Here is a 27,591-nt window from a genome sequence, read left to right on the forward strand (position 1 = left end):
TGCGCATAACTCTCACTCTTTCTGTGTTGCTTCCCCATTGCCACTATCTTCCCTGTGTTGCTTCTGCATCCCTCCACGCTCCCTGTGTTGCTTCTGCATACCCCATTCCCCCCCACCTTCTCCATCACGTTTCCGCATCCTTCCACCCTCCCTGTGTTGCTTCTACACCCCCTCTCTGTGTTGATTCCGTATTAAGCCCACCTGCCCTGAGTTGCTTCCACATTCCTCCTCCCCCCTTATGTTTTTTCTCTGTTAATCCCACCCACCCTGTGTTGCTTGTGCGCTAACTCCACCTGCCCTGTGTTGCCTCTGCATTCCACCGCCTGCCCCATGTTGCTTCTGCATTCCCCACCTGCCCCATGTTGGTTCTGCATTCTCCCCACCACCCCCGTGTTGCTTCCACGTTGACGTCTCGCCCTGTGTTGTTTCCACATTCCCTCGCCCTTCTTTGTGTTGCTTCCGTGTCCCCCCTGCCTTTTGATCATCTTTTATTCTTAGTTAGCCGTCCAACTATGGATGATAACTACAAAAAAAAAAAAGGATCTTGACAAAAGCTAAAAAGCAAAAATGTTTTCTGAAATGCGTAGATGGATGCATTCTTCAGCAGGTGATTTTTTTTAATTTATTCTATTTTTGCTGTGTTATCTTTTTCCTTGTTGAGCTCATGTTACACTGGATAGCGTCTTAGGATGCTATACTATCCTTTGGAGAGAGGACATATTTCGATAGGCATGACTTCCAAAAACACATGGATGCTCCTCAGTTGCTCACCTGAAGGTTTAAAAACTGTTCTTGAAACGTCCTCCTCTGAGATAGGTTTGTTATCTTAGGTTGGGGGTTCCAATGATGGTTGTACATATACAAGTGTTTGTGTTGAGTTGAGAGTGAGGCAGTAGTGTTTATACATATATCTTCCATAATCTCTGGCGATGGCATCCTAACTAAACTCTCCGTTCACTGTTTTCCCATTTCAAAGTGTGTGCTGACTAATTAGAGGTTTGTGTTCATGCAGGTAAGATGGAAGGTTCTCATGAACACTGATGCTGGCCTTATCTCCTGATAGTAAGGGCGGGCTCATCATCTGTGCACTTGATGCAGATGTAGACCTATGTAATAGGAAAGAAGACACAGAAAGGGAACATGCTATAGGAGGACAAATTAGCTTTCTAGCAATGACGTTTCTTTTAGTCGGCTGTTTCTTTTCCATTTAAAAGCTCAGTAACCTAAACTTTGAGAGGTGCTTTCAAGTTAATTCTTGGAAAGGGAGGGTCTAGGTATTGGCCTTTCAGTCATGTGCTTTTTGATCTCGCGGGTTTTCAAGTCATAGAGCCAAACGCAAGATTTTGAGCACAGGAAATAACTTGTTCATGTCCCATTTTAGGTCTCTTCTACACAGCACATGTGCTGTGCTTCGAGTCGTATTGTTTACAGTTCAGTGGGCTTACAACCTACACATAGAATGCAATTAGTTGTTTTGGCTGTCACTCTCATTTGCAATCTTTCTGTTGCTTAACTCCCATAGGCTTCCCTTCCTTTCTTGTGTTAGTTTTTCCTTGGAGCATGGATCAAATAAATCTGTTCTTCCTCATATTTGTTCTTACTCATCTTTTTGCAGTGCACTATTTTTTTATGTTGTAAGCGTTTCAGTATCTTTCCTGGATGTGCAATTTGCTTTCCTACTTTTAACAAAGACACAGAGCTTCTCATTTATGTTGTTTTCCCTCTATCTGCCTTTTATCTTGATGCTTTAGTTACCTACACCCACAACTTTACTACTCTAGGCCGCTGTGTGGTACTTCACTCTGCACAAATGTACTCTACCCTGCTCCACGCCATTTACACCACTTAACTCCATCTACCCCACTCAGCTACTTCTACGCCACCACTCTGCTGTAGAACACTCCACTCTGTGGTATGCCGCACTGCTGTGCTCCACTTGGCAGTACGCCACTCAACTCTATGCCACTGTTCTTCACTTTACAGCACTCTTCTCCACTCCATGCCATTCCACTCTATGCCACTCCACTCTACTCTTAGCTACTCAACTCTGCTCTATGCCACTCTGCTCTATGCAACTGTATTCTATGCCACTCCACGCCACTCTCCTCCAAGTCACTCCACTTATCTCCACACAATGCCACGATGCTCTACGCCACTTCACTCTAACCTACTCCACTACATACCACTCTATGCCACTCCATTCTATGCCAGTCTCCTTTACCCTTCTCTCCTCCTTGCCACACCTCTAGCTACCATGCTGAACAGCAGCCAAGCTGATGTACAACATTGCTAAAAGACATTGACAAAGCCAAAGCTCACACATAGGCAAGACCTATTGACTTTGTTGCTGCTTGTTTATACTGTATTGTATGTTAAGTGAGTAATATATTGACTGAAATCCGAGGCATGCAAATAAAATAAAATGAGCAGGAGGGTCTGTAAATAAAACTGTTACCCATGGCAGTAGGGTTATAAGGCCTAATAACTTTCCACCCATTCAAGATACAATGTTTTGAATTAAACGGGAAGAAGCCAAAAGAAACGCATCAGAATATTGGAGCAGAAGCTCTTTACCAGCCATCATCATTGACAACAAGCTCACCATGAAATCACAGGTCAGCCCCATCTCCTCTGCCTGCTTTCTCACTTTGCGCATGCTACGTAAGGTCTTCAAGTGGCTATGTCTACACACCAGACGCACCGTGAGGCAGGTCCTCATCACCAGCCAACTGGACTACGACAACAACTTCTGTCTAGGAATCTCCACACACCCTCTACAAAGGCTTCAGACATACAACGCCAGAGCCACACTCATCCTAAGCTTTCCCTGATGAACCCACATCACATCCCACCTCAGGCACTCCACTGGCTCCACGCACAGAAGAGATGGCAATATAGGCTGCTTACCCATGCACACAAGGCTCTACACAACCAAGGACCCGCATACATTAACCACTGCCTGAACTTACACCAACCGTCAAAAAGACTTTGTTCTGCCTCCCTTTCACTTGCCTGTACTCACTGCATCTACCAAAGCAGAAGTGGAGGACACTTCTTCTCTCACATCCCAGCAAAAACCTGGAACACCCTCCCCACTTTCCTCCGGACCATCACTTTGCTTCTGGAATTCCAGATGGCCCTCAGGACCTGGCTGTTTGAATAAGCCTATGGGACCTGCAAGCGCCTGGATACCCTCTCGGGTGATTAGCCTCGTTTTATAAATCCTGACTGCTTGATTGATTGTTCACCCTCTGCCACTCAGTGTTTTCAAATAAACAGTCAACATCCTAATTCTGAACAAGTCATGTTTTTTAAAGCTTGGCTTTTCACTCATTAATAAGGGACTATCTGTGATTTGTAAATTTAAGTGCAATGAATTAATGTTTTTGGTGCTGAATATCCTTGAGACGCTGGTTAATAGTCTGTAAAAACATTAAAGCAAATTGCAATAAAATTTGTCTGCATGTTTTGCGGTTATGCATTGGAAAACAAGATTCAGAATATGCAGGTGATGGTGCATTTCTAATTACTTTTTAAAAAACCTAATTTAGTGTACGGGCATGTTTGTTTCAGATCTAAGATAAATTAATGGGCTGTTATATGTGTATATGGTATTTAAAGCACTTGATAATGTAATGCAAACATTTACAGTGTTGTTTTTATTTTTTCTAAACAGGTTTCCGGAAAATAAGTCTTGATGACCTCCGCAAGGCCTACATTGTTAAAGATGTCCAGCAGTATATCCTGCATCGCTTAGACCAAGAAGAAGCCCTGAGACAACACCTCACAAAGGAAACTGCAGAAATGCTGAATCAACTCCACATCAAAAGCAGCGGCTGTTTCCTCTACCTGGAACGAGTTCTAGATGGAGTTGTGGAAAACTTTATCATGCTACGAGAAATTCGGGATATTCCTGGCACCTTGAATGGATTATACCTATGGCTCTGTCAAAGACTTTTTGTGAGAAAGCAATTTGCAAAGGTACAACCTATTTTGAATGTAATTCTGGCAGCCTGCAGGCCTTTGACGACAATGGAGTTATATCATGCAGTGTGGACCAGAAACATGACATTAACAGTAGAGGACTTTCAACGGAAGCTAGATGTACTATCCAAGCTTCTTGTAGATGGTTTAGGAAAAACAAAAATTTTGTTTCATTACAGTTTTGCAGAATGGTTGCTTGATGTAAAGCATTGTACACAGAAGTATTTATGTAATGCAGCAGAAGGCCACCGAATGCTAGCGATGAGCTTGACATGTCGAGCAAAAGAACTAACGGCTTTAGAAGTTCAAGAGTTTGCTTTGCACCTCATCCATTCAAATTTGCAATTGGATACCTCAAACTTGGCATTGTGGATGATATGGAATGGCACATGCGTGAAAGACTCTTTGACGACATTAATCCCAAAGGAGCAGGAAGTACTGCAGTTGCTAGTCAAAGCTGGTGCTCACGTGAACAGTGAAGATGACCGTACATCCTGCATTGTGCGTCAAGCCTTGGAAAGGGAGGACTCAATTCGTACTCTGTTGGATAATGGCGCTTCTGTAAACCAGTGTGACACAAATGGTAGAACGTTATTGGCTAATGCAGCATATAGTGGGAATCTTGATGTTGTCACGTTGCTTATTTCTAGAAAATGTGATTTAGAGATTGAAGATAAGCATGGGCAAACTGCATTAACGCTAGCATCTCGCCAAGGGCACACAAAAGTGGTTAACTGTTTGATTGGATTTGGAGCCAACATAAACCATACTGATCATGATGGCTGGACGACATTACGATCAGCAGCTTGGGGCGGCCACACAGAGGTAGTTTCTGCACTGCTCTATGCTGGAGCAAAAGTGGATTGTGCCGATGCCGATAGCAGGACAGCCTTGAGAGCAGCAGCCTGGGGAGGGCATGAAGATATTGTATTAAATTTACTTCAGCATGGCGCTGAAGTGAACAAAGCAGATAATGAAGGTAGAACAGCGCTGATTGCTGCTGCATACATGGGTCACAGAGAAATTGTTGAGCATTTGCTGGATCACGGTGCAGAAGTTAACCATGAGGATGTGGATGGAAGAACTGCTCTGTCTGTCGCAGCTCTTTGTGTACCTGCTAGTAAAGGGCATGCTTCTGTGGTTAGCCTTTTAATAGACCGTGGTGCTGAAGTGGACCACTGCGACAAGGATGGGATGACTCCTCTTCTTGTTGCTGCCTATGAAGGACACGTAGATGTTGTTGATTTGCTTCTTGAAGGAGGAGCTGATGTGGACCACACAGACCATAATGGACGTACTCCCCTCTTGGCAGCAGCCTCCATGGGGCATGCTTCCGTTGTAAACACACTTTTATTCTGGGGTGCAGCTGTTGATAGCATTGACAGTGAGGGTAGAACTGTTCTTAGTATAGCTTCTGCTCAAGGTAATGTTGAAGTGGTACGAACTCTGCTCGATAGAGGTTTGGATGAAAATCACAGGGATGATGCAGGGTGGACTCCTTTGCATATGGCAACCTTCGAAGGCCACAGATTGATCTGTGATGCACTTATTGAGCAGGGTGCTAGAACAAGTGAAATTGATAATGATGGCCGCATACCCTTAATTTTAGCTGCACAAGAAGGTCACTATGATTGCGTACAGATTTTGTTGGAAAATAAATCTGATGTTGATCAAAAAGGTTATGATGGGCGAAATGCCCTCCGTGTTGCAGCCTTAGAAGGTCATAGAGATATTGTTGAATTGCTTTTGAGCCATGAAGCAGATGTCAACTACAAGGATGCTGATGGCCGACCTACACTGTACATTTTGGCACTAGAAAACCAACTCCCCATGGCAGAGTTTTTTTTAGAAAATGGTGCAGATGTGGAGGTGAGTGATGCTGAAGGAAGAACAGCATTACATGTTTCCTGCTGGCAGGGGCATTTGGAAATGGTGCAGCTTCTTCTAACATACCATGCTGACATCAACGCATCGGATAATGAAAAACGCTCAGCATTGCAGTCTGCTGCTTGGCAGGGGCATGTAAAGGTGGTTCAATACTTGATTGAGCAGGGGGCTGTTGTCGATCACACATGTAATCAGGGTGCTACTGCACTCTGCATAGCAGCTCAGGAAGGACACATCGAGGTTGTCCAGCTGTTACTAGAGAACGGCGGAGATCCAAACCACGCTGATCAATTTGGACGCACTGCTATGCGGGTTGCTGCAAAAAATGGGCATTCCCAAATTATTAAACTATTGGACAAATATGGTGCATCAACTCTGAATGGCTGCACTCCTTCTCCAGTGCATACAATGGATCAAAAAGTCTTACAGCAGACCTCAACGAAGATGCAGTCCTTGACTATGAAATCAAACAGCTCGTCGAGCACTGGGGGCGGAGATGTCCAACATAATGTGCATGGCTTATCTAATGGGCCCGTTCATGCCTTCAGCTCTCCTTCGGAGTCGCCAGATTCTACAGTTGACCGTCAGAAGGATTCACTCTCAAACAATTCGTTGAAAAGCTCAAAAAACTCATCTCTTCGCACCACCTCTTCCACAGCTACTGCTCAAACAGTACCTATTGATAGTTTCCATAGCCTGTCCTTCACCGAGCAAATACAGCAACACTCACTGCCACGTAGTCGTAGTAGACAGTCTATTGTTTCTCCCTCATCAACGATTCACTCCACAGGAAAAAATCCGGCGTCCCCAGTGAGCGAGTTTGAGTGGAGCCAAGTAAAGCCCAGCTTAAAATCTACTAAATCGAACAAGGGGAGCAAATCTGATAACTCTATCAAGTCAGGCTCAGTTGGCAAGAAAACAAAACAGAATAACTCTTCCCAGCCGAAAGTCCTGGAGTACGAAATGACACAATTTGACAAAAGGGGGCCTATTTCAATATCGGGGACAAATATAAATATGTCGCTGAAGACAATGCCTGGAGAGCCACAGTGTAATATTTTAGGTCCACCCACCCCACAAGAAGTGGGACGATCAGAACAGCAATTCTTAATCCAGCAACAAAGTGCTGATCAAAAGAAGAGGAATGGAATTATGACCAACCCGAATTATCATCTTCAGGGAAATCAGGTTTTCTTTGGAAAAGTTTCAGTCCCCCGGGGATTGCAGGATAAAGGACACCATGAGGTTTTGGAAGGCTACCCTTCAGCTGACACAGAACTAAGCCTTAAACAAAGTTTAAAACTTCAGATTGATGGGACTGACCCAAGTTTCAACTACAAAAAGGAAACGCCACTATGAAGGTAATCACATGGCTCTAAACAGTAATTATTTTTATTGTACCAGGATGACGTGCAATGAATTCCAAGCACAAAATTGTTACCAACTTGCCAATCAACAAGTTAATGTTTATTGAATATATAGAATATATTTTTAGCAGAATTTGCTTAACTATATTGCAGGATACCTATTTCTATATTTAATATCCACGTATTTACATAAGTCATATTATTTTCTCAATTTCAGAACAAACGTGTGACCATAATTTGTAAAAGGTGCAAAAAGTCCATGCACATACAATAAGACACTTAAATTCTGTTCAAAGGGTTACAGATCTGCTTTACCTTTGTTGGACATGTTCTGTACCACTTACTAATTGAAAACTGAGCTCTTTAAACTTGCCTACAACTGACTGCGTATTCTAATTGGGTTGTGATGGAGACGTTGAACAAAGTCCCATCTTCAAATAAGCTCCCTCACATCTTGACCTGTGGACCCATATGTGCAGTACACCAGTCCGATCTCTCAAGTAATGGCAAGAAGACATGCGGCACAGCACTTCTACATAAATAAGTTCATTAAGTTGAACCACACACTGATTTTTACTTTGTGATACTGCTTTTTAACTCCACACATTTGTTTAATTAGAATGCCAGTTATCTACAAGTCAGACTGAATACAATTCGAGAGAGCATTGATTAACATTATTTGACTATTCAGTATTGCATTCATAAGCGCGTAGAAAGAAATATGTAAATACAATTAAAGAGAGCATTGATCCTCATTATTTGACCATTCAGTATTAAATTCATAAGCGCATAGAAAGAAATATGTATAATTAAAGGGTGAATATTAGCCATACATGTGGCAGCTGGCAGGAACCCAGAGGATAATTTGTTTCCTTTAGACAGCAGATTCCTCACCAAAATGTGTATATGTCTGATGCTACGTTATTGCCAGATGAATAAGCCCTCTTTGTGAACTGTCATTGCTGAAGGCTTGTGTGTGACTGAATCAGCTAAATCCCTCTGGAAGGTTTTGAAGATAGTTCAAAATGCTTGGGGTGCTTTGCATTTTTTTACTGCACTGCCTGGGTGTTGGCTGAGCGATGTGCCCCATGTATATTTGCATATAGAATCTCACAGAAAGCTTAAACAGTTGTCCTCTTATTAAAGGAGAAAGTAATTTCATATTAATATTTGCTACACACCTTAGGTGTTACCTTGTGAAGTTAATACATGAAGGCAAATAATGACACAAGGCCATTATCAGATGCAAGGCCTGCCAAGGCATGTAGTTTGGTGTGATTCACTCATGTGATCTCCACTGCTTCACTGTGCAGAATCTCACTCAATCACTAATGCAAGAGAAATGGCACAGAAGAGGCCATCCTGTAAATGATGCCACAACAGGTCTCAATTTCAGAACAAACGTGTGATCCACAAACAGTGCACTTAACTAGAATGTCTGATGGTGGTGATTGTTCACAACATAAGACTGTTAAAAGAGAACTGTTGTATTTCTCTTCACTTTATGGCCCCTTTAAAGAGACTTAATCTTGACCCACACCTGCCCGACTAGAGGTCTTTTGCGATGTGTAGTTATTCTTGTTCAGGTCTCTCAGGCAAGGGAGTTTTAGACAGCAGCTACAAACCAATACTTGCATGAACTTTCTGGTGGTGTCTGTTCATCAGTCCGAGCATGGTCCCTTATGAGGCACCAAGGTAAGTGTTCTAACATAGAAGCTGAGCAGCCGAGTTGGGAAAGACAGGAGTGCTAGTATATTTTGAAAACAAGAGGGAAGTTTTTCCTTTTGGAAGAGGATGCCTCACACACATAATAGTGTCATGCTTCATCATCGGCGGACTCTCCCTACCCTGATAGGACTGTGCCACCAGGAGTAGTTCTTAAGTAAAAGCTACTGGACAAAAGTAGAGATCCGGGTATGTTAAAAACCCCTTGAGGACTACCGGTATGATAAACTTTCATAGTTGTGTCCACAGGTATGGCTAAAAACAAAAGTAGGACGCTCGTGCTGAGAATAATGGCTCAAACCGTCTCAAATAGCCAACATGTTTCTGCCCTCACAACAAGCCTATCCTGGTTTGGGGGCATTCCTCGGGGCTAAGGATCCCTAGCTAGCGCAGTGTAATAGCCCTGCAACCTAATTTACTCATTACACCAAATTCAAGTCCTACCTGATTGAAGAAACTGGTATAGAGTCTTATTTGGAAACAAAAACAATAACTTTAGGAATGGCCACTAAATGTCCCTCTTATCTAATATTCCAAGATCACGTGCACTTGTGAGCATGCAAGTGAAAATCACTGCAAACCAAGTGAAACTTGTGTGTCCATTCTAGAAGCATGCATTCCTGTCTCTGTCAACTGTGTATTACAATCAACAAAAGAAAGTAAATTCAACCTCCATTTCTGCATTCTATGTCTCCATCAGGTGAGCAACAGTGATGTTAGATACATAATGAAATAACAGTAAAAATTAAAAATGAGATAGCCCTTACCCTTACCCTAGAATATAGGGATTACTATCTCCTGGTCTGGGGCAGAGATGGTGTCCTTGAAGTCACACACTAGTAATGACTAAATGTTAAAAAATTCACAGATCAGGTTCATACTTGTGAATGATCGGTATTAACATATTGTTCACTGTGCTGCCATACCTTTTGTGATAAGTGACTGTGAATTGGGAGGTCGTGTGGTAGCCTATTAACCTCCCCCGGTCTCTTTAGGGTTGAGGATTCAAACATATAACGTTTAAGTAGATACTTGCTAACAAGTCGCATGACTTTGGCCTTTATCAACAGTGAATTTATAGTTCGCTGTGGTTATTACGATAACCTGTGTATGTTTAAAAAGCAGAAAAGGCAGCCACCTAAAACATATTTAAAGTGCAGTTGTGGTTAATAATTAAATTGTAATAAGAACTGAAATTCACAAGCTATGGTTAGGTGCACAATCCTTTATTCGCATAATAACTATGCAAACCATAGCTTGCACACCCAACGCAATACTTTCAAGGCAAAGTTTATATTGCTGTTATGCGAGCTATGGATTGTGCTCTGCAGTGCTGAAAAAATTGTCCTGGTGGAGGCAGATTAGGCACAATCTGACCCTCCGGCCACAGTGAGGGACCCAGAAGGGACCCCCCACGGAATTCCAAGAATTGTGGGATTTGAGAGTCCGATTCCTGACTTGAGAATCCCTGACACCTAAAATGGCAGATGGGGGTCCATTTTACCTGCTTTTAAATTGTAAGGGTTTTGCGACTTAGAAATTTGATACACTATACCGATGGAAGCTTTAGGGTGAGATGCTGTATTCACAAATCCTATTTAACATTCCTGAATCCGAAAACATGTTTAAAAAGAGGCCTGTTCAAAGGACAAGCACAGTGGGCCTGTGCATCAGAAAGAGGCCAAGCTTTTCACCCAAGCTTCTCTTCCCTGTGCAAAGCAAAAGACCGTGTGCTGTGGGGTCGAGTGCATCTGCTGGAAAAGTAGGATTTTTAAGGTGGACTTTGGAAGCTTATTTATTGAATTGATAGTCCTTTGAGATTTTCAGCATTGTGCTGCGAAGAATCGTAGGATCTTCCTCTTCAAAGGAGATATTAAGACGGTTCTGTTTCTGTAATAAAGTTTTATGTGGGGCATCACCTATTCAACATTTAAGGTAGGATGGCATAGTTTGAACCATGTTTTTAATGTCTTATATCCCCAGATGCAGTTGCTAGTCATATTATGAAAGGGACCTAATTTTGAATCGTTTTTTGTTTGTGGTAATATCTTGGATAATAGACTATTATGGAGTAGCTCCCTCTAAATCAAGTTAGCCGTATCCAGTTCCATCTCTGCAAATCTTTCAATATGTCCCCTCAGGGACGTAGCTTACTGTGGGGTTGTTTGGGGGGTGTTAACCACCCCCCCTCAAAAAAATGTATTTTGTTCTCTCTCTTTCCACATTCCCTTACACCCTCTATATGTCCTGGTTCTCATATATTGTGTTTTAACAATATATCTCGTTGTGATTTTATTTTTGAAGCCCCCCCCACCCCAAAATCTTATTAACCAAGCTACGCCCCTTTATCCCCTATTATTTTCTGATTATTTGTCTAATAGCCTCAGAATTGTCTAGAATGCATGTGCCCATTCTGTGTAGCTAAATGCTTTCTCCGCGTCCAAGTTTATAATGGGCAGAGGTGTCTTCTCTTGGTTGAACAGCTCTGTCAGTTTATGGATTTGATACGAGACCAGTCTGGGTGAAAAGGTATTGACCTGGAATTCAACCCTGCTGCTTATTATTTCCAGGGCAGGGCTTAGAAAGTATAAACTTTTGGACATCTTCTTGACATACCTATTTCTGTCACTTTTTAAGAGGAAGTATGGCTCAAAAGAGCTTAGGCTCTTACGAATATTTTAGGGACATTGCAGTGGATTCCGCACCTAAACACAATTTCTGAAAATATGTAACAATGCTTTCTTGTTGGCTAATTGCTGTATAGTTGCCTGAATTTCCTTTTGCCGTTATAGCCCATTTTGTTCCTAAACTAATCTCATTTATGACAGTTCTATGAAAAATTCATCATTACCAACCACTTTGTGTTTAATTTTCATTATAGATGTGTGTATAAAATGCTTTAAACAACACTATTTTGCATCAGAGGATGCCATCTTCGATAGATTTGGCATACGTTCTCATTTCTTCAGTTCGTTTTATTTATTGATTTTATACAGCACTAGGGTGAATCAGAGCTTTTCTAATAAAGATAATTATAATGAGCCGCTAAGATTATTAACAGAAAATATGTTTGCAAAAGGCTTGATAAATGTCTCTAGATAAGCGATCCAAAAGCTTCCTGAAGAGCTGTCTTAAGGGATTGCTTGAATTTTACAAAGTTGACGTTTCTACAGAGGGATAACAAAACCAAGTTCCAAATCTACATGGGGTGATCCACAACCAAAACACATGTAACTCCTGTTTCTCAAAAATGACACCCCTTTCCACCTTTCTATGTGTATTTGTCTGTTCCTGTTATAGTAGAAAAATAAATTTTGGCTCTGCAAATCAATTCAGATTTTGTTTGTTCTGCAGGTGAAAACCGTTTTTTGGCAGGAGCAACCTACTTCACCCCCCCCCCCCACACATCTGCTAATTCGCAAGTCTGGCCCAAAAACAATATAAATAAAGTTTACATTCTGATTTTCCACTCCTACTCCATAAATTGGGAATAATATAATGTATTATTGGTATAATAGTTTAAAAACATCCCAGATGAGTGACTGTGTTCCTTATCCAAACTTGAAATATGTAGAACCTCAGGTTTTGAATTGTATTGAACTATGAATTTATCTAAGAGTTTGGCCCATAGTACATCTTCTCAATAAGGCTTGAAAGCAGATACAAATGCAAAGGAAAACATTAGTTTTCTGGCACTCAGCATAATCATAATATCCAGAATAACAAGGTTCAGTTCGGAATTCAGAAATCATGATTGTGCGTTCAAAGTATTTTAGAGTTCTTAATACAAAAACTTGTCAAGAATACAAACATGAACACCTTCAGTTCAGAGTCAAATACAGTATGGAGCGCCCATGAGGTAGTGTTTGGAGCTCTAGGACTTTCAAAACGTAGGAACACATAATGTCCATTTTCCAAGACCAGGTTGTTCTAGTTTAAGGAACTCAGTTATGGACAATTCTGAAAACTGAACTAAGGATTAATGCGCACTAACCTGAGAATCTGTATTTTGCCTAGTCTTTGATTCTTCAACTGGAATCCAAAGGAAGGCTGAAGGCTGAGGAGTAAGAAGCTACAAGTGGAGGTAGAATCGTAGCTCTGAACATGAAGTTGACAGAGTAGGGGTCACAGGAAGGCCTGGAAGACTAGAGCGCTGGAAGTTCCTGGCAACTCAGAAGTTGAGTGCAGGGAAGATGCTTGCGCTGGACAGGAACGAAGCCAAGCCCCAACTCGCGTTCAGGCGGGACATATATACCCGATGGGAAGACTGTTCCAGAAGGGCAAGTTGCTCAGATGGAAGGACTAGAAAGTTAAATTGAAACATGGGAGGAAACACTTGTTAACTTAACGGATGTGACCTTTGCAGATGGCAGGTGCAATTGACGGTTGGAATCAATTAACCAAACTGCCGGAACCAAGAGCGTTAGCCGATAGTCAGTAAGTCAATAGGTCACACCCGTTGGCACCAAAAACCAGGGCAAGTGGAAAAATACGCCTAAATGGTTACATGTAATAGGTAGGCAGATGGATTTAACAAACTAGGAAACGTGATACTCTACAAGTGTGCAACCAGGTGGAGCAGTGGTACAGGAGGTTCAAGGGGGTGGAGAGCTCTGGGAGGGGAAGAATGGTTTGCAGGATGCCGTGAGGTGCTGCAGGGGAAAACCAACATGAGCCCTGTGTGCAAAGCTACAGAATAGAGGGCACAAGAAGGTTTTGTGACCAGTAAACTCAGTAGTTACGGAAGTCCACTGGGGCTTCTTAATTTTTTGTATGCTCCACATCATCCGTGATGGTCTTGAATTATTAAAAGTCACCCCAGTTCTTCAAAGGGTGGCTACTGTCCTCTCAGCTTGTGCTAGATAGTGACTTAATCGTGATGACAGCAAATTTATAGTTCAGGGCCACAGGTCACGTTACTTGTACCTCTGTGCATACAATGCCACCCAGCTAGTTCTCCATCCAGCCCCTATATCTGGGTCCTTTGCCACAGCTGGGGTCCTTTGGACTGTAGTTGAATGAAGCACGAGATTGTCACTGTCCTTCAGGTAGGCTGATTGTCCAGGTTTTATATGTCATCCTGTACATACTCCTCCTGTTCTCCACTGTGAATAGTTTGAGGCTGTCCGCTCAAATCCCTTTTATAGATTAAGCTTCCCTGCTTATTAAAAAACCTTTAATGCCTCATGTCTGTTGCTGCTGGCCAGCAAGGTAACAGTGGCCTGTACTGAGCTCTGTCTGGTCTGAAAGCAATAAAGTCAGTAAGATCAGTCCAAATGGATCTGGCATGTGACTCGTTTCTCAAGTAAAATGTAAGGAGAGATGCACTTGTCTAGGCCTGTACAAACGTTTTTCATATTTGAAGAAGGCACCACTTTAGTTAGCTTGACTTCCCTCCATGACCACAGAAGTACTATAAATACTGCACTCCTTCAGTCACTAACTCGTATAAATTAATACTTAAATAAACATTCTGTACACCAGTATATTTCCCATAATGAAACCTCTTCTGAATTATAACTTTTCCTTCAGACCAGCCATTAGTCCGGGAAATTGGATAACTTTAAATCACTTGATAATCTCACCAACATGTTGCACTCCCCTATAGTATTGATGCTCTAGTTTTCTTTACTAAGCAAACAGTAGTTTAAGTCTCTCATCTCTGGAAAACAAACCAACCAGCAGCACTGATTTACCTCAATGCTTATGCTTCATACAACACTTTTGACCATCAGATCTGTTGAAATGGTTAGGGATAGTAATTGTTCGGATAGGAATATCAGGAGCTGCTTTGGTCTGGACCTATGTAATCCTGTCCAATAAAAGACCAGAATTCTGGATCTATTCATTTGAATCCATCTGAAAATCATTCCAATGTGGGGTTCCTCAAGGTTCATTTCTGTCACCGCTTTTATTCATTGTTTATATGCATCCTCTATCTCATGATATTGTCTCCCATTATCTCTAGCTCCAGCGGTATGCAGACAATTGCCAAGTCTTTCTTCAATTAGACTGATATGTGTGACTAAGGAATATTGCTAATTTCTTAGTATACATATCTGTGGAAGGAGGAAAGCGTCTTTTGCCCATTGAGGCTATTGTAAAGGTCCTCTTCTTGAACAACAGGACTGACACAATAACACACTTTACCATTCATTTCACATGCGGTTTTGGGGTAAGCTCAGTTTCCCACAACGAGAATGAGAACTCTGGCGATCATTTTCAATGTACTTTTAAACTCCAGTTATCGGTGCTCTGGTAATCTGTACTCTACTTCGCTCTACTACTCATAAAAAGCTCAATAAACATTCAAAACCAACGCAGACACATCCCATACCACTGTATGAGGATCTTGATTGAGTGCATCACAGTACCATCCACATAAACCCAAAAGGCTTAAGCAAATTGACACTAAACCTTTTTTCCATATGTACATCCCAGATCTGGAGCAACATTCCTGTATCTACCAGGACTGACCCAACTCTGCTACAGTTTAGGAATGAATTGAAGACTCCTGTCTTTCAGGATCAGTACATCACAATGCATTAACCCCAATAACCCAGTTTCCGTTCCTCTTACTTGTTGACTTTATGCTCGTCTCAGACCATGCCTTCTCAGTAGGTTTTAGCTATAGAAATTCCATCTAAATCCGTAAATACATACAGAGAAAGATCCATAAAGTTGACAGGGCCAAACTTCTGCAACAATCCTGATCTTACTGCAGAAGGCCACAAGTAACTCCACTTCTGGAAAAACCACAAACCTTCCTTTCAGAGACACTTTGAGTACACCTCCAACTACATTTTTTTGTGCTTTTTTTGGACTAGCCTTTGAAATCTTTTTGGACTAGCCTTTGAGATTGCCCGGCCTTACGATCCAACAAGTTCTTCTATTCTTTGATGCCCATGTAGTTAGTCCCTCTATCTATTGCTTTGTGTTACTCCATTAGGTGATCTTGTTTATCCTGTTTGCTATTCATCCCCTACTACTCAGTTTTCTACTTCGATCCTTTACTAGAAAACCAGTTATCTTGACTACCCTTCATCATAGTATTCTGAAGTGTCTGTTAAGCAACATGTTGGCACTGTGTAAACCTCCTTAATAAATAGGTGCAGACTCCGACACGTGAAGACATGTAAGATAAACTGCGTGGGTGTAACCAACCCTCCCCTTGACTCAGGCTCCCTCTTTCAAATTCTAATAAGTAAAATCGAATATCAAAATGACAGTGCATGTCCAAAACTGGCAACCCCAATTTTTCTGCTGTTTGAAAGTTCATTTTCTAAGCATTAATTGTGTAATATTTATGTTCTGCTTCCTTTTGTTTTCTTAAGAGACCGCTTTTCTTAGGACGTTTATATCACAATAAATAAACGTTGAAATGAGAATTACATGAAAATGTTTCCTCTATTGAAATGGGATTACAAATATGTATATTAAAATCGGTTAGGCAAATAGCACTTAAACATCACCACAGTCTGGCATAATATTGATTGTTAGGTGAACACTGTAAATTGGGAGTTTACAGTAAATTACCAGTGGCTTTTATATTTTAAGTAATTAAAAAATTATTATTAAAGGTCACAAGGTTTTTATGACTTCTTGCTGGTCATATGATCAAGGCATTCAATTACAGAAAGTCGAATTAAAAGTGCACAGCACAATAGTTGTGTATTTAACAGATTTGAAAGTCTTGCAACTTTTACCCACATCCTGCTCCTCTGGATTGTTTGATTTATTCATGAATTTGCAAAACACCCTTCCCAAAGTGATGTCAGCTCTGTATTCCAGTTTCACAAAGGAGCAACATACTAAAGAGTGTGAATAAGTAGTTGGAACCTCAAAGGTTTATGAAAAGAGAGTTGGTTACTAACAAAGTGAAGAGTTAAGGAGAAAGAATTCCAGACTCTTGCAGGCCAGTCGACAAAGAATGGCCACCTGCATGGGAATATGTAAAAGGGATCTTAAGATGGAATAGATAGGCAGAGCTCATCACAGGTGAAGGTGAATTTCATGTGGACATAAGCTGACCCACTGGAATTAATAACATAGTGGGCCAGTCAGAGCATCTTGAAGATAAGGACCTTTGTATCAAGATTCATTGAGGCTTGGCAATAAGACAATGGATTGCAGTATTTTGGAGCATCTATAGATTGTTGAGAAGATATTTGGGTTATTATTATAGTATAGCCTGTTCATGATGAAACAGTAGCTTAGGTGTTCAAAGCATGAATTTCCAGATGAAGAAAGGAAATTCGTTTTTAAAGATGTTATAAAAGGAGAAAATAGATGGAGAACCTGATGCCATGATCCGATTGAGGCAGGACTTGAGATGCCCTAAAGTTGCGAACTATCAAGCAGTAGTCCAGATTGACGTATGTCAATCCAGAAAAAGGACCTCCATTTGTAATGAATTCAGTCTGAGACGTGGTAAAGAGTTAACATCCTGATTCAGAATTTTACATTTTTAGAGCAGGAGGGTAGAGCAGTAATTGTTTAGATCACTGGGATCAGCATTAGGTTTTTCAACAAAGGTCTGGCTGTGATTTGTCTAGTTAAATAGGGACACAAAAAGGCCAGGAACAGATTACGATTTATGGCAATAATTTCGGGCCACAGGGGTAGTGACTTTCATAAGTTGAGTTGGGTGATCGGTCACAAGAGGAATCATATTTAATGAATGCAAGGCATTTAATGATGTTCTCCCCAGTTAAGGAAGTAATATGGTCTAAGTGATGACCAAACGTGTAGACAGTCCTTCACATTGAGATTTGAGGGGCTAGTGGGATTTGTTTTAGCCAACTGGATTCATAAGCATATGCAGCAGTTCCCCAAAAATATTTTGGGGTGTCTGTGTTGTGTTGTGCCAGAGCAGACACTTTCAGTAACAGATTCCCAGCTCAGATAAATGTGGCTTTGGCTAAGAGGTCTCATCTACACAGAGCAAGCGCTGTGCTACACAACATATTGTTTACAATTCAGTGAGATTACAAACAGTCCACAGCACACCATTAATTGTTTTTGTTGTCAATCTTTCAGTATTGTGGCTCCTGTTGGCTTCCTTTCCTTTCTTGTGTTAGCTCTTCAGTGAAGCATAGACCAAGTATGACTTGATCCTCATCTTTGTTCTTCCTTGTTATTTTCAAACACACTATTTTTATTTTCATTAATAAGTGTTTTTATATTATTCCTGGATGTGCAGTGTTCTTTCACCTGTTTAACACTTGCATATGGCTTCTTCCTCATGTAACTTTCACCCCTTATTTTGTCACTGTTGGCTCCTACTTACTTGTGCCTGCAGCTGTACTAATCTATGCCACTCCTCACCACTCCACTTTATGCAGTCACTCTAAACCACTCTACAGCACTGCACTATATACTCAACTGCACTTTACTCTGTGCACATCACTCCCCTTTACGCCACTCCACTCTGTGCCACTGTACCTCACTTAACACCACACAACTCTACGCTCCACCACTCTAAGCCAGTCCGTTCCATTTCACTCTGTGCCACTCCACACTACTTTGCTATACTCTACACGATACCACTGCCCCACTCTACTCTGGCCACTCCACTCTACTCTGGCCACTCCACTCTTCTCTATGCTACTCTACTCCAGTCTCCATTCACTTCACCGTACTCTGTGCCACTCTACTCTATGCCACTCCATTCTACTCCACTCCACTCCACTCCAAACTGATGTACACTACTCTACTCTGCCTGCCCGCTATCCCACTCCCCTCTTTGCCACTCTGCTCTATTCCGCTCTACTGTGAACCACTCAGTGCCTTCTACTCCACTCTATGCCATGACACCCCGCTCCCCTCTGCCACTCTGCTCTATTCCACTCATCTCTATGCCGCTCTACTCACCTGTTACTCCCCTCAGTGCCTCTCTCTTCAGTGCCATCCAACTGTATGCCTCATCCTCTATGCCTCTCCACTCTATGCCACTCTCCTCTGTGCCACATCAATAACTTTTAGCCATGCTAAAGTTAGTGGTTTTTGTTGTAAAGCATCATGGGTGCTGTTATAAAAGACATTGGCAAGCCAAAAGCTCTCAAAATGGTGAGACCTATTGGTTTTGCCAATGCTTGTCTTAAAGGCTAACTTCATAGACCCATGTTCAGATATGCACTAAAGAGCAGGTAGATTACCTCTTTTAAACGCTAAGGTTTTCAAAGGCAGCAGGAAATCAAGAGCCATTTGATTTGAGAATTCTAGTGTTAGGATCGTCAGTTAAGGACAGGCACAAGTATAAGAATGTTTAGTGGTTAGATCACTTCCCCCATCTACCCAACTTTTGGTACCAGCATGCAGTAACTAAAAATATTGAGAATGAAGAATAATGCGTAAGTGTATGCTAATAAACTTGGTCTTTTTCCGTGTGCAAAGTTCAAAGACCAGTTGCACAATTCAGAGATCAAATGAAGCCTCGCGTAATGAAATTGTGCTCTGACCACATTATTTGTTGAAGATCCCCTTAATATCAGATTGGTCTCCCCGGTAAGACCAATTGAAATGCCATTTGCTTCTACCTGTCAGAATACCTCTGCTCTATTTTTAGTATCCTCAATATCATTTATGTTCCACCAGATGCACGGTATTGCCACAGTTTCTGTGCTATAATATAGAGTTTTGTATTAAAATGTATTATTTTTTATGAGAAGCTAAATTATGTGATGTTGCAGTAGCCATTGTTCAAAAATCTCCATTTAAAGGAAAGTTTAGTTATATTGGGTGATTTCTTTTTGTTATTTGTTTTACGATTAACCTTAAGAGAACAGGATGTTTATCCCTTCTTTTACACGTGTATAGAATATACAACCACGTCCATATACATTTCAATTTGACTAAAAATTGCAGTTTACAAATATGGTGTCGTGGAAGTAAAGGAAGAGGTACAATACATGACCTTAATTTTCCTTCTTTTTCTTCGCCAGGTGTACTCTGTCAACGTGAAACATTGGTGCTGATGGCTGGAGTACTACATATATCGTCTTGGATACAAACGTGCCCTGTTGTTTTAACTAGATTGGCTTAATGTGATTACTGCAGCTGTATTCACATGCTTATCCTTGGCAGGTGCCCATAGTTAAATGGCTCCTGCAGTCTAGATAACGTAGGTGCTTGAACAAACATGTCTGTGCCATAAAAGACGTACGATTATAACATTTAGAAAACATTTAATGAAAAAAACGTAAGGAAGTCTTAAAAGTTTGCATGCCCCACAGAGGCCTATAAGAAAGAGCTTGTTGTAAATGTATGTACCTATTTGGCAGAAGAAATCACACTTACCATTGAAATCATCTTTCAAATAAATGGTATGGCAATTTTCGTTTGTGCTTCACGCTTGTGACAAACACATCTGGTAACGGTATCGAGAAAGTGCTGAGTTTGCTCATTGTTAATACTCCAAATATGTAAACCAGTTATTGGTGGCTGTGAAAGATGTGTAAACATATTTGCAATACTTGGGTTGTTGGATCGTGTTAGTGTATGCATATTTACAAACATCAACATGTGTTATATGGATTTGAAAATTTAAATCAGGAGTTCCTGTGTGCATTTCTGAAGCTGTGACACAACACTTGTGAACTTAGTTGAAGCTTTTTACGTTTTTTGTCCTAGTGGCTACAGTTAGACTGATTTGTTGTGAGGCATACTTTAAGGGGTTAATACATCAATAGTTTTATAGGATGTTGTGTAAATGTTCTGTACTACCATCCACCCTTCCATCCGTCTACTACTATCCATAAGGCTTTCTCCTTTAAATTCGTGGACACTACCTCTACACAGCTAAGGACTATTGAACTGCACTACCCAATACGTTCCTGTCATTTGACAGACATGTTGCTCACCTCCCTGGGTCCACCTCCCTGTCTAGGGTCCTAAATACTGAAATAATACAAGAATAGAGAGGCAGCGCCACAGCCAATACAGATAATTAATTCTAAAATTATTGTTCAGAGAAACTCTCCATATGTTGTAGAAAAAATTAAATTCTTTATTATTTTTCCAATTATTCGCATAAAACGCAGCCGTGTAGCCAACAACAGCCATTTAAATTAGATTCTAAAATTCCTGGCATAGACAATAGAATCTCCATCAGTTTAGTTGAAATAATATATATTTGACTGGGACACTGGGTTGGTAATGGCGCGATATAGCATCATAGTGCATGCTTGGCACATACTTCTCAGTGGTTTGACTACAATTACAAATTCTGAACATTTGTTTCGGATGCAAATTGACTCTCATAATGAAAGATTAAGGTCGACATCTAAATTGAACTTCTCCATTTTATATACACTGATTTCACGGCACACTTTTTGAACTACATATTAGAACGTGCGCTTTGAATATGGCTGTTAAGTGTCTATTGTCTTTGCCCTGGTTTATTGTGCTGTTCTCTTTACTTAAAAGCAGTTGAATATGCTAAGTGAGATAGCGTAGAGAAAAGGAACATAATCACATGCTTTTATTCTTTGGCACCTAAGAAGTCCGTGAACAATAACTGTTGGGACCAGTTATAAATGTGCAACAGAACTTGAAGCAGTTGAAGATCTTTTAACAATGATCAACTGGTTTAGAACATCATCTTCTACCTTCAAGGAGATGGGCAGCATATATGTTGTTGTGGGTTCATCTCTCCCTCCAGAGTATCCAATAACTATAAATGTCTCCTACTCAGTTTCTTATGGCTTGCACATTCCTTGTGAGTAGTTCAGGTTTATTATTATCAGTGTGTTTAGTTAATGAAAACCATTGCAGTTATTCAAAGTAAAACAGTCAAATTAGCTCATCACTCTTAAAAGAAAATAGAACCATAACATGTACAACCATGGAATTAGGGCCCGTTCAAAACACGTGGCGTGGGTGCTTGGGTGTTATAGTTTTAGTAATTCTGGCTGAGGGCTTATTCCCCCAACTTTTTGTCTGCCCTGAGTACTTTGGCCAGGTTGTGCTCCACACCCTCCAGGTATCTCACCATGCAGGTGATCAATTTTTGGTTGGTGTAGTTAAGGCAGATTATAGTTGCGTGTCTGCAGGTACGGGCCCACTCCTTGTGAGTAATACATGTATCCAATTTGGTAGCTTCAGCAACACTATGTTGCTCTACAATTGCAGCAGTTGTTCATTATTAGATGCTGCGGAAGTAATGTACGTCATTTTCATTAGTTCCCCATCAGTTGATCATCTTCCATCAGCTTGAATTTTCCAGTTATTTCTCCATCGCTTTAATCGCTAAACTAGCACAGACCTGAAGCAATGTATAAACCTTAACGGGGTAGTACACTCAGGGGTACTTAGCTGTGCACGGTAGCTTCAAGAAGTGCATAAAAATGATTACATTAATTTTCCTTTTTTTTTTTTTACAAAGTAAAGAAATTATGTTAAGCTCTTACAAATTGTGATATGATACCAGTTCATACTTCTGAAAGGCTTCAGAATAATATTGGTCATATAGAGGATGTACATTGGCTGTTCTCTATGGAATTGTGGTCTATGGGGTGAAGATTGCATGAAGGTTATTCGGTAATTCAAAGTCGGCCACAAAAGCTGAAATAAAAGCCTTACCGGTTTGTGAGGTCATTAGAGCACTTGATATTTATTCTCTGCTGTGGTTTACTTTCTACATACTGTATACTACCTCTGCAGGGAATTAGGACAATAATGTAGACACACTCTTCAGCCATATTCTAAATGTGTAGGTGGCAAATCAATATTCTAAACATAATTAAACGCCTTTTAGCTAAAGTTGTGATACATAATCTCTCCTACAAAAAAGGACAGGTAGGATAGGCTTGAGAAGAATCCCATTACTGGTTTAGAGATGTTAGATGGACTTCAGCCATTTTACCACATCTCTACATATTAACAGCTAGGGTTATCTAGCTCAAGAGTTTAGTGCCCAGCGAGGACTGTAGCATCAGCGTTGCACCGTGATTTCCCATCCATTTCCATGTCTGTGTTTAAGAAGTGTACACAAATCATGATGTTGCTTTGTTACCCATGGCCTTGTCGTTCAATTGTGGCCAGTGCAGCGGGACATTGATCAGTGTAGCACTGATTGAAGTGAGATTTGTTCTTTAGAAATACTAGTTGTGTATTAACAGGACACTCCCACTCCTAGTTTAGAAGCTTTTGTGTTGCATTTCATTCCACTTTAGTTGATATCAATTATTTGTTAGCTGAGGCACAAACATTGAAAAAACATTACATGTTCAAGTTTACTAGTGCTTGGCTCTTTTATCAAGTTGATGAAGGTGGAAACTTAGCGCAATTGAGGAATGAAGTTTATAATTTGTTATTGAAACCCTGCATTCCTATTAATGTATTACTCTCATGGGGACCTTACATTACTCTCTAACTTGTTGCATTGCCTATTTTAGTTGCAGCAATTTGTGCTCATTTTGAAATAGGTTTCCCAGAGTATAATGTTGTTTCCTTTCTGATTTTTACATTGTATTCACTAGATGGCCTTATTATTATGGTGCATAACTAATTTATAGAATCATTTAATTTTTTTTTACAAATTCTATATAACAAATACCATGTATGTCATTATGTTGCAGACCGCGTTTGCTGTATGTATGTATTTTTTTATGCAAAGGGCTGCGGATTAGACTTGTCCTATGCTGTAATGTCCGCCTCGTGCCATTTAAACTATTTCCTGTTGTGAGCACTGCACCACTGTAAGCTTTTTCATTATATATATGTAGACCCTTCTTACATCTATAATGAAATGATATAAATATTGTTTAACTTCCAACACTCAAAGTTAAACTCTGCATTTTGTTGAACGTATGGTTAAAAAGGATTTCTCTTGGCTTTTACCTCAATAAACATAAATAAGTGTATGTTAGCTGCCTTACAGAAGAAGAATCCCTCCTATACTAGGACATTTGATTTTAATTATTTGGGATACATAAAAGAAGCAACGTGGCATGAGTAGATTGATTGTTGTGCAGAGAATGTGGATCCTCTTTTGGGAAAGCGTGTATTTTAGTCCTTTTTTTCTGAATCCGTGTTGATCACTAGAATAGTCCTAATATGGCCTCAACTGAGGTGGCATGTAAAATATTGAATTGCTTAATTATTTGTCCCTGTGGGATATATTTATAAAATGCATAAATAAATTGCAAAAAGCCTTAAGATTGTTAATGGCTTGGTGAAGCTAGATGACAGAAAGCAAGTTTGAGAACTTTTAGACCCCCAAAGTACACCTTTAGAAATACTGTACCATAATGAAGTTGTTTGTTAGGTGTATGTTTTTTCTGTATTGATATATACCAAAAGACTGCCACGTTCCTCCTGTATTTTATTGATTAACATTTGGTTGTTATTTATTTAATTTTATTGTGTGTTGTTACTAGATGCACCTTGTGACTTAATGCACAAAGCCGAAGCCTGTTTACAAGGCAATGCCATATCCAAATTTCAGTGTTGAGAAAAAAATAAAGTGCATGTACATAAGGAATTCAGAATATGCAGCAAAGGAAAGGAACATCATATTGTTATTTTCAAGTGTTGACACTTAAATAAAAGTAGTATCACATGCCTATTTGGTTCGGAAGGAGTTGCAACTTGCATGGATTCTGTTTTGTGGTATTTGTACCACATCTGGGTTATTTTGAAATGATTCTAATGAAAATACAGGGATAGATTTTCAGTTAAAGTAACTAGATTTAACTCATTTTGCTCTTGGTAGCCACAGGCCACTGTGCCTCAAACTCCTACTCTTCCAATGACCCAAACAAATCCAGGAATTCCCTACAGAGTAACTTTTCAGAATAACTTGTTTACGAAGGTTGACACATCAACAGAAGCATTAGACTATTCCAGATTTGAACAACAGAATCATTAGAGTAGATTGGCAGTCCTCCTTTTGTAGTAAAGTATTACCAACTATTTAGTAACTGTCACTTAAACACCAGTTATTCTGCTATGCAAATGTATGTGTTGTCTAAAATAACATCTTTGATCATATTAATTACGTTGGCTTGATTTGCAGTGAGACGTTTTTCTTTATGTTTTGGGTTGTAAATAGCCTGTATAGTACATTGAATTTTACAATTTGCTTTTTTTTTTAAAAACAAAATATTCCTTGTATTAAAAGAAGCAGAAATCCCAATGTATATGAACGTGCATAATAAATATATTTGCTTTTCAGCAGATGTTGTACTATTTTCTTTGAGTATTTATCTTTGCAGTTGCTTTCACACTATTTTGTGTTCCTCTTCCGCAGCACCTTTGATTGCATTCCTTAATTTTACAGACTCCCTCTCCAATTATATTGTTCACGCTCCTTCCCAGAAAACATTAGGTCACCTGATATAAATACATTAATATCAGTTTATTAGAGTGTCATTACCTTGAGCTTTGTCATAGTGAAGATAAAACAGAAAACTAAAGCGACCCCAGCCAAAATAATTTGAGACTCAGATATTAACCACTTCTGTCAGCATAGTTCATCCAGCAGCATATTGCGGAAAAATATAAACGAATTTCAGGGTCTCAATTTAAACATTGAAATCTAGTTTAGCTGTTTTCTAAGGATTTAATATCTTGTTTGCTAAACTAACATGTTGAGTAACCTGAAGCCATTTTGTATGTTTATGTTATGCTAATGTGCTTAAGTTCTCTTCTCTCTGACATACTCTGCCTCATTTGCATGTATGGCACTACGAAGTAAGATTTCCCAACTAAGCTAGCTCATCATCTGAGCTCTCTACTGTTGCATCCCTTTTCAAAGTCCTTTCTTGCTCTCACCTGAAACCCAGGCACCTGCTAGAACTGTTATCTAAAGTGTTGGTTTCTATTACGTGCATGCTAGTTCAGCCATCGTTGTGGGAAAATGTATAAACGTTGGGAACATTTGGAGAAAGATTAGCATTAGGTGCTCAATTGAAGATGCTTGTGAAGCAAAGCTCTATCTCGCTTGGTAGCAATATTGCTTTATTTTTGCTTAATCAACATTTGTTAAAGTGCAGGTGGGCTTGGAGCGATTTTGTCTTTCCCAGAACATTATGCCTTTGGCTAGGTACTGCCTGCTCTAGGCCTGAGATTGGACCCAACTCCACACAACGCTCATTGGCACCAAAGGTAAAGGAGATATTTCTTCGGGGAACTGGGGTAAAGCATTGTCCACTCTTTTCCACTGGCAAGTTTGAGCACTGTAAGTGCAGATAAATTAAAAGATGAAGCCTGATCGACTTGTTTTTCTCCTGCTTTCTTCGTACTTTATGGCATGCACTTTTCTCGCCTCTGTGGGAGATTAAGGGTCCAGACCAGGTGGGTAAGTAGGTGTATGAGTCATCCCAGGAGGCAGTAACTAATGTGACTTATTTCCAGGGTAAGCTGTGAGACGGCTCTAGAAGTAGTACAGAGAGGGAAAGATGGGTAGGAGTGCCAGGACAGTAGCACAAACTCCATAAGGATAAATGTGTATGCAAAGGACGCTTACTGATCCAACCACCATGGCTCCTATGCTAGTCTCATGGTAGTAACTAGAAATTGTCCAGAAAAAGGACGGTCAGTGTGGTAGAAGAAGATATAGTCCTTTCTTCTTCATCAAATTCAGTTCGAAGAAATAATTGAGGTTTCCACGTCCCCCTCCTTTCTCTCTTCCTCCCTTCACAGCATGAAAAACAGTAAAAGTGGTTAGACGTATTTATGTTTCCCTGTCTTTTCCTGTGTGTGAGTGTGACATGAAATGGGGACTAAGAAATGTACGTGTGAAGAGCTCCGGCATTTAGGGACTCCATGCTTTGTACCACCATTGCACAAAATTTGCATTGGGTGGCAAACAGAACTTAGTAGAGGTAGCCTCTGTGGCCACTGTGGGGCCATAAAGAAAATGTCAATCAAATTTAGATCAATGTAATTACAAATGCCCCAGTCTGTAAAGGGAAATGGATTGGAAATAGAGGAGGGCAGGCAGTACAGAATAATGGAAGGGGGAGAGGCAAGCAGTCCTACTCAGGAGAATCATATTTTAATTGTGGTCATGTAGGACACTGGAAAAGAGACTGCCCCAATCTGCTGTTAGGGAATATCCACAACCTGATCCTCCCAGTTTAGGACTGCTTACGTCTGCGCTATGAATGCATTAATCCCAGTTGAGCAAAATGACCCCTTATGTAAATTGTGTGATCAGTGATAAGCCCACGTCATGCTTTGGCACAGGTGCCAGTATATCTTCTGGATTCCCTTCAATAACTTTCTCTGGCTTGTGCATCAGTGCAGTCAGCATCTCCAACCAATTAGTTTCCATTATATCACTGATCCTGTTTCTGTTACCTTAGGTTCTGTTTCTGACAAACATTCATTTTTTACTAAGCCTATGTCATCAGCAACCCTGCTAGATAAAAATGTAATGGGTAAACTAAACTGTACTGTATTCCTTAACTTCACAGAAACAAAGACAAAGTGCAAACTGTGCTGTGTGAGTCAGATAGTCATGGTGGTAAATGTGATTCTAAAATAGATCTAAATACGTTGCTAGTACAATTTCCTCCTCTCTGTTGTGTACCCATGCAAAGGATGCTGGATACATTTTGTAGGAAGTTGGCTCTGTATGTTCTATTTCAAAGTAAGAAATAGCATGCACAAGGGTTCCCCT

The 27,591-nt window shown here is 40.4% G+C and overlaps 1 protein-coding gene across 1 annotated transcript in view; it reads left to right on the plus strand.

Annotated features, from left to right (window-relative positions):
• Positions 1 to 25,139, plus strand: part of ANKRD50 (ankyrin repeat domain containing 50) — a 131,747-nt gene extending 106,608 nt beyond the window's left edge. The window contains exons 4-5 of the mRNA XM_069242383.1: positions 3,677 to 7,232; positions 19,907 to 25,139. Of these exons, the coding sequence (XP_069098484.1) occupies positions 3,677 to 7,230 (3,554 nt within the window). The 3' untranslated portion in view covers positions 7,231 to 7,232; positions 19,907 to 25,139. The remainder of the gene's footprint in view (positions 1 to 3,676; positions 7,233 to 19,906) is intronic.
• The last annotated feature ends 2,452 nt before the right edge of the window (positions 25,140 to 27,591 follow it).

The sequence above is a fragment of the Pleurodeles waltl genome, chromosome 1_2 (assembly GCF_031143425.1).
Source record: "Pleurodeles waltl isolate 20211129_DDA chromosome 1_2, aPleWal1.hap1.20221129, whole genome shotgun sequence".
Taxonomy (NCBI): Eukaryota; Metazoa; Chordata; class Amphibia; order Caudata; family Salamandridae; genus Pleurodeles; species Pleurodeles waltl.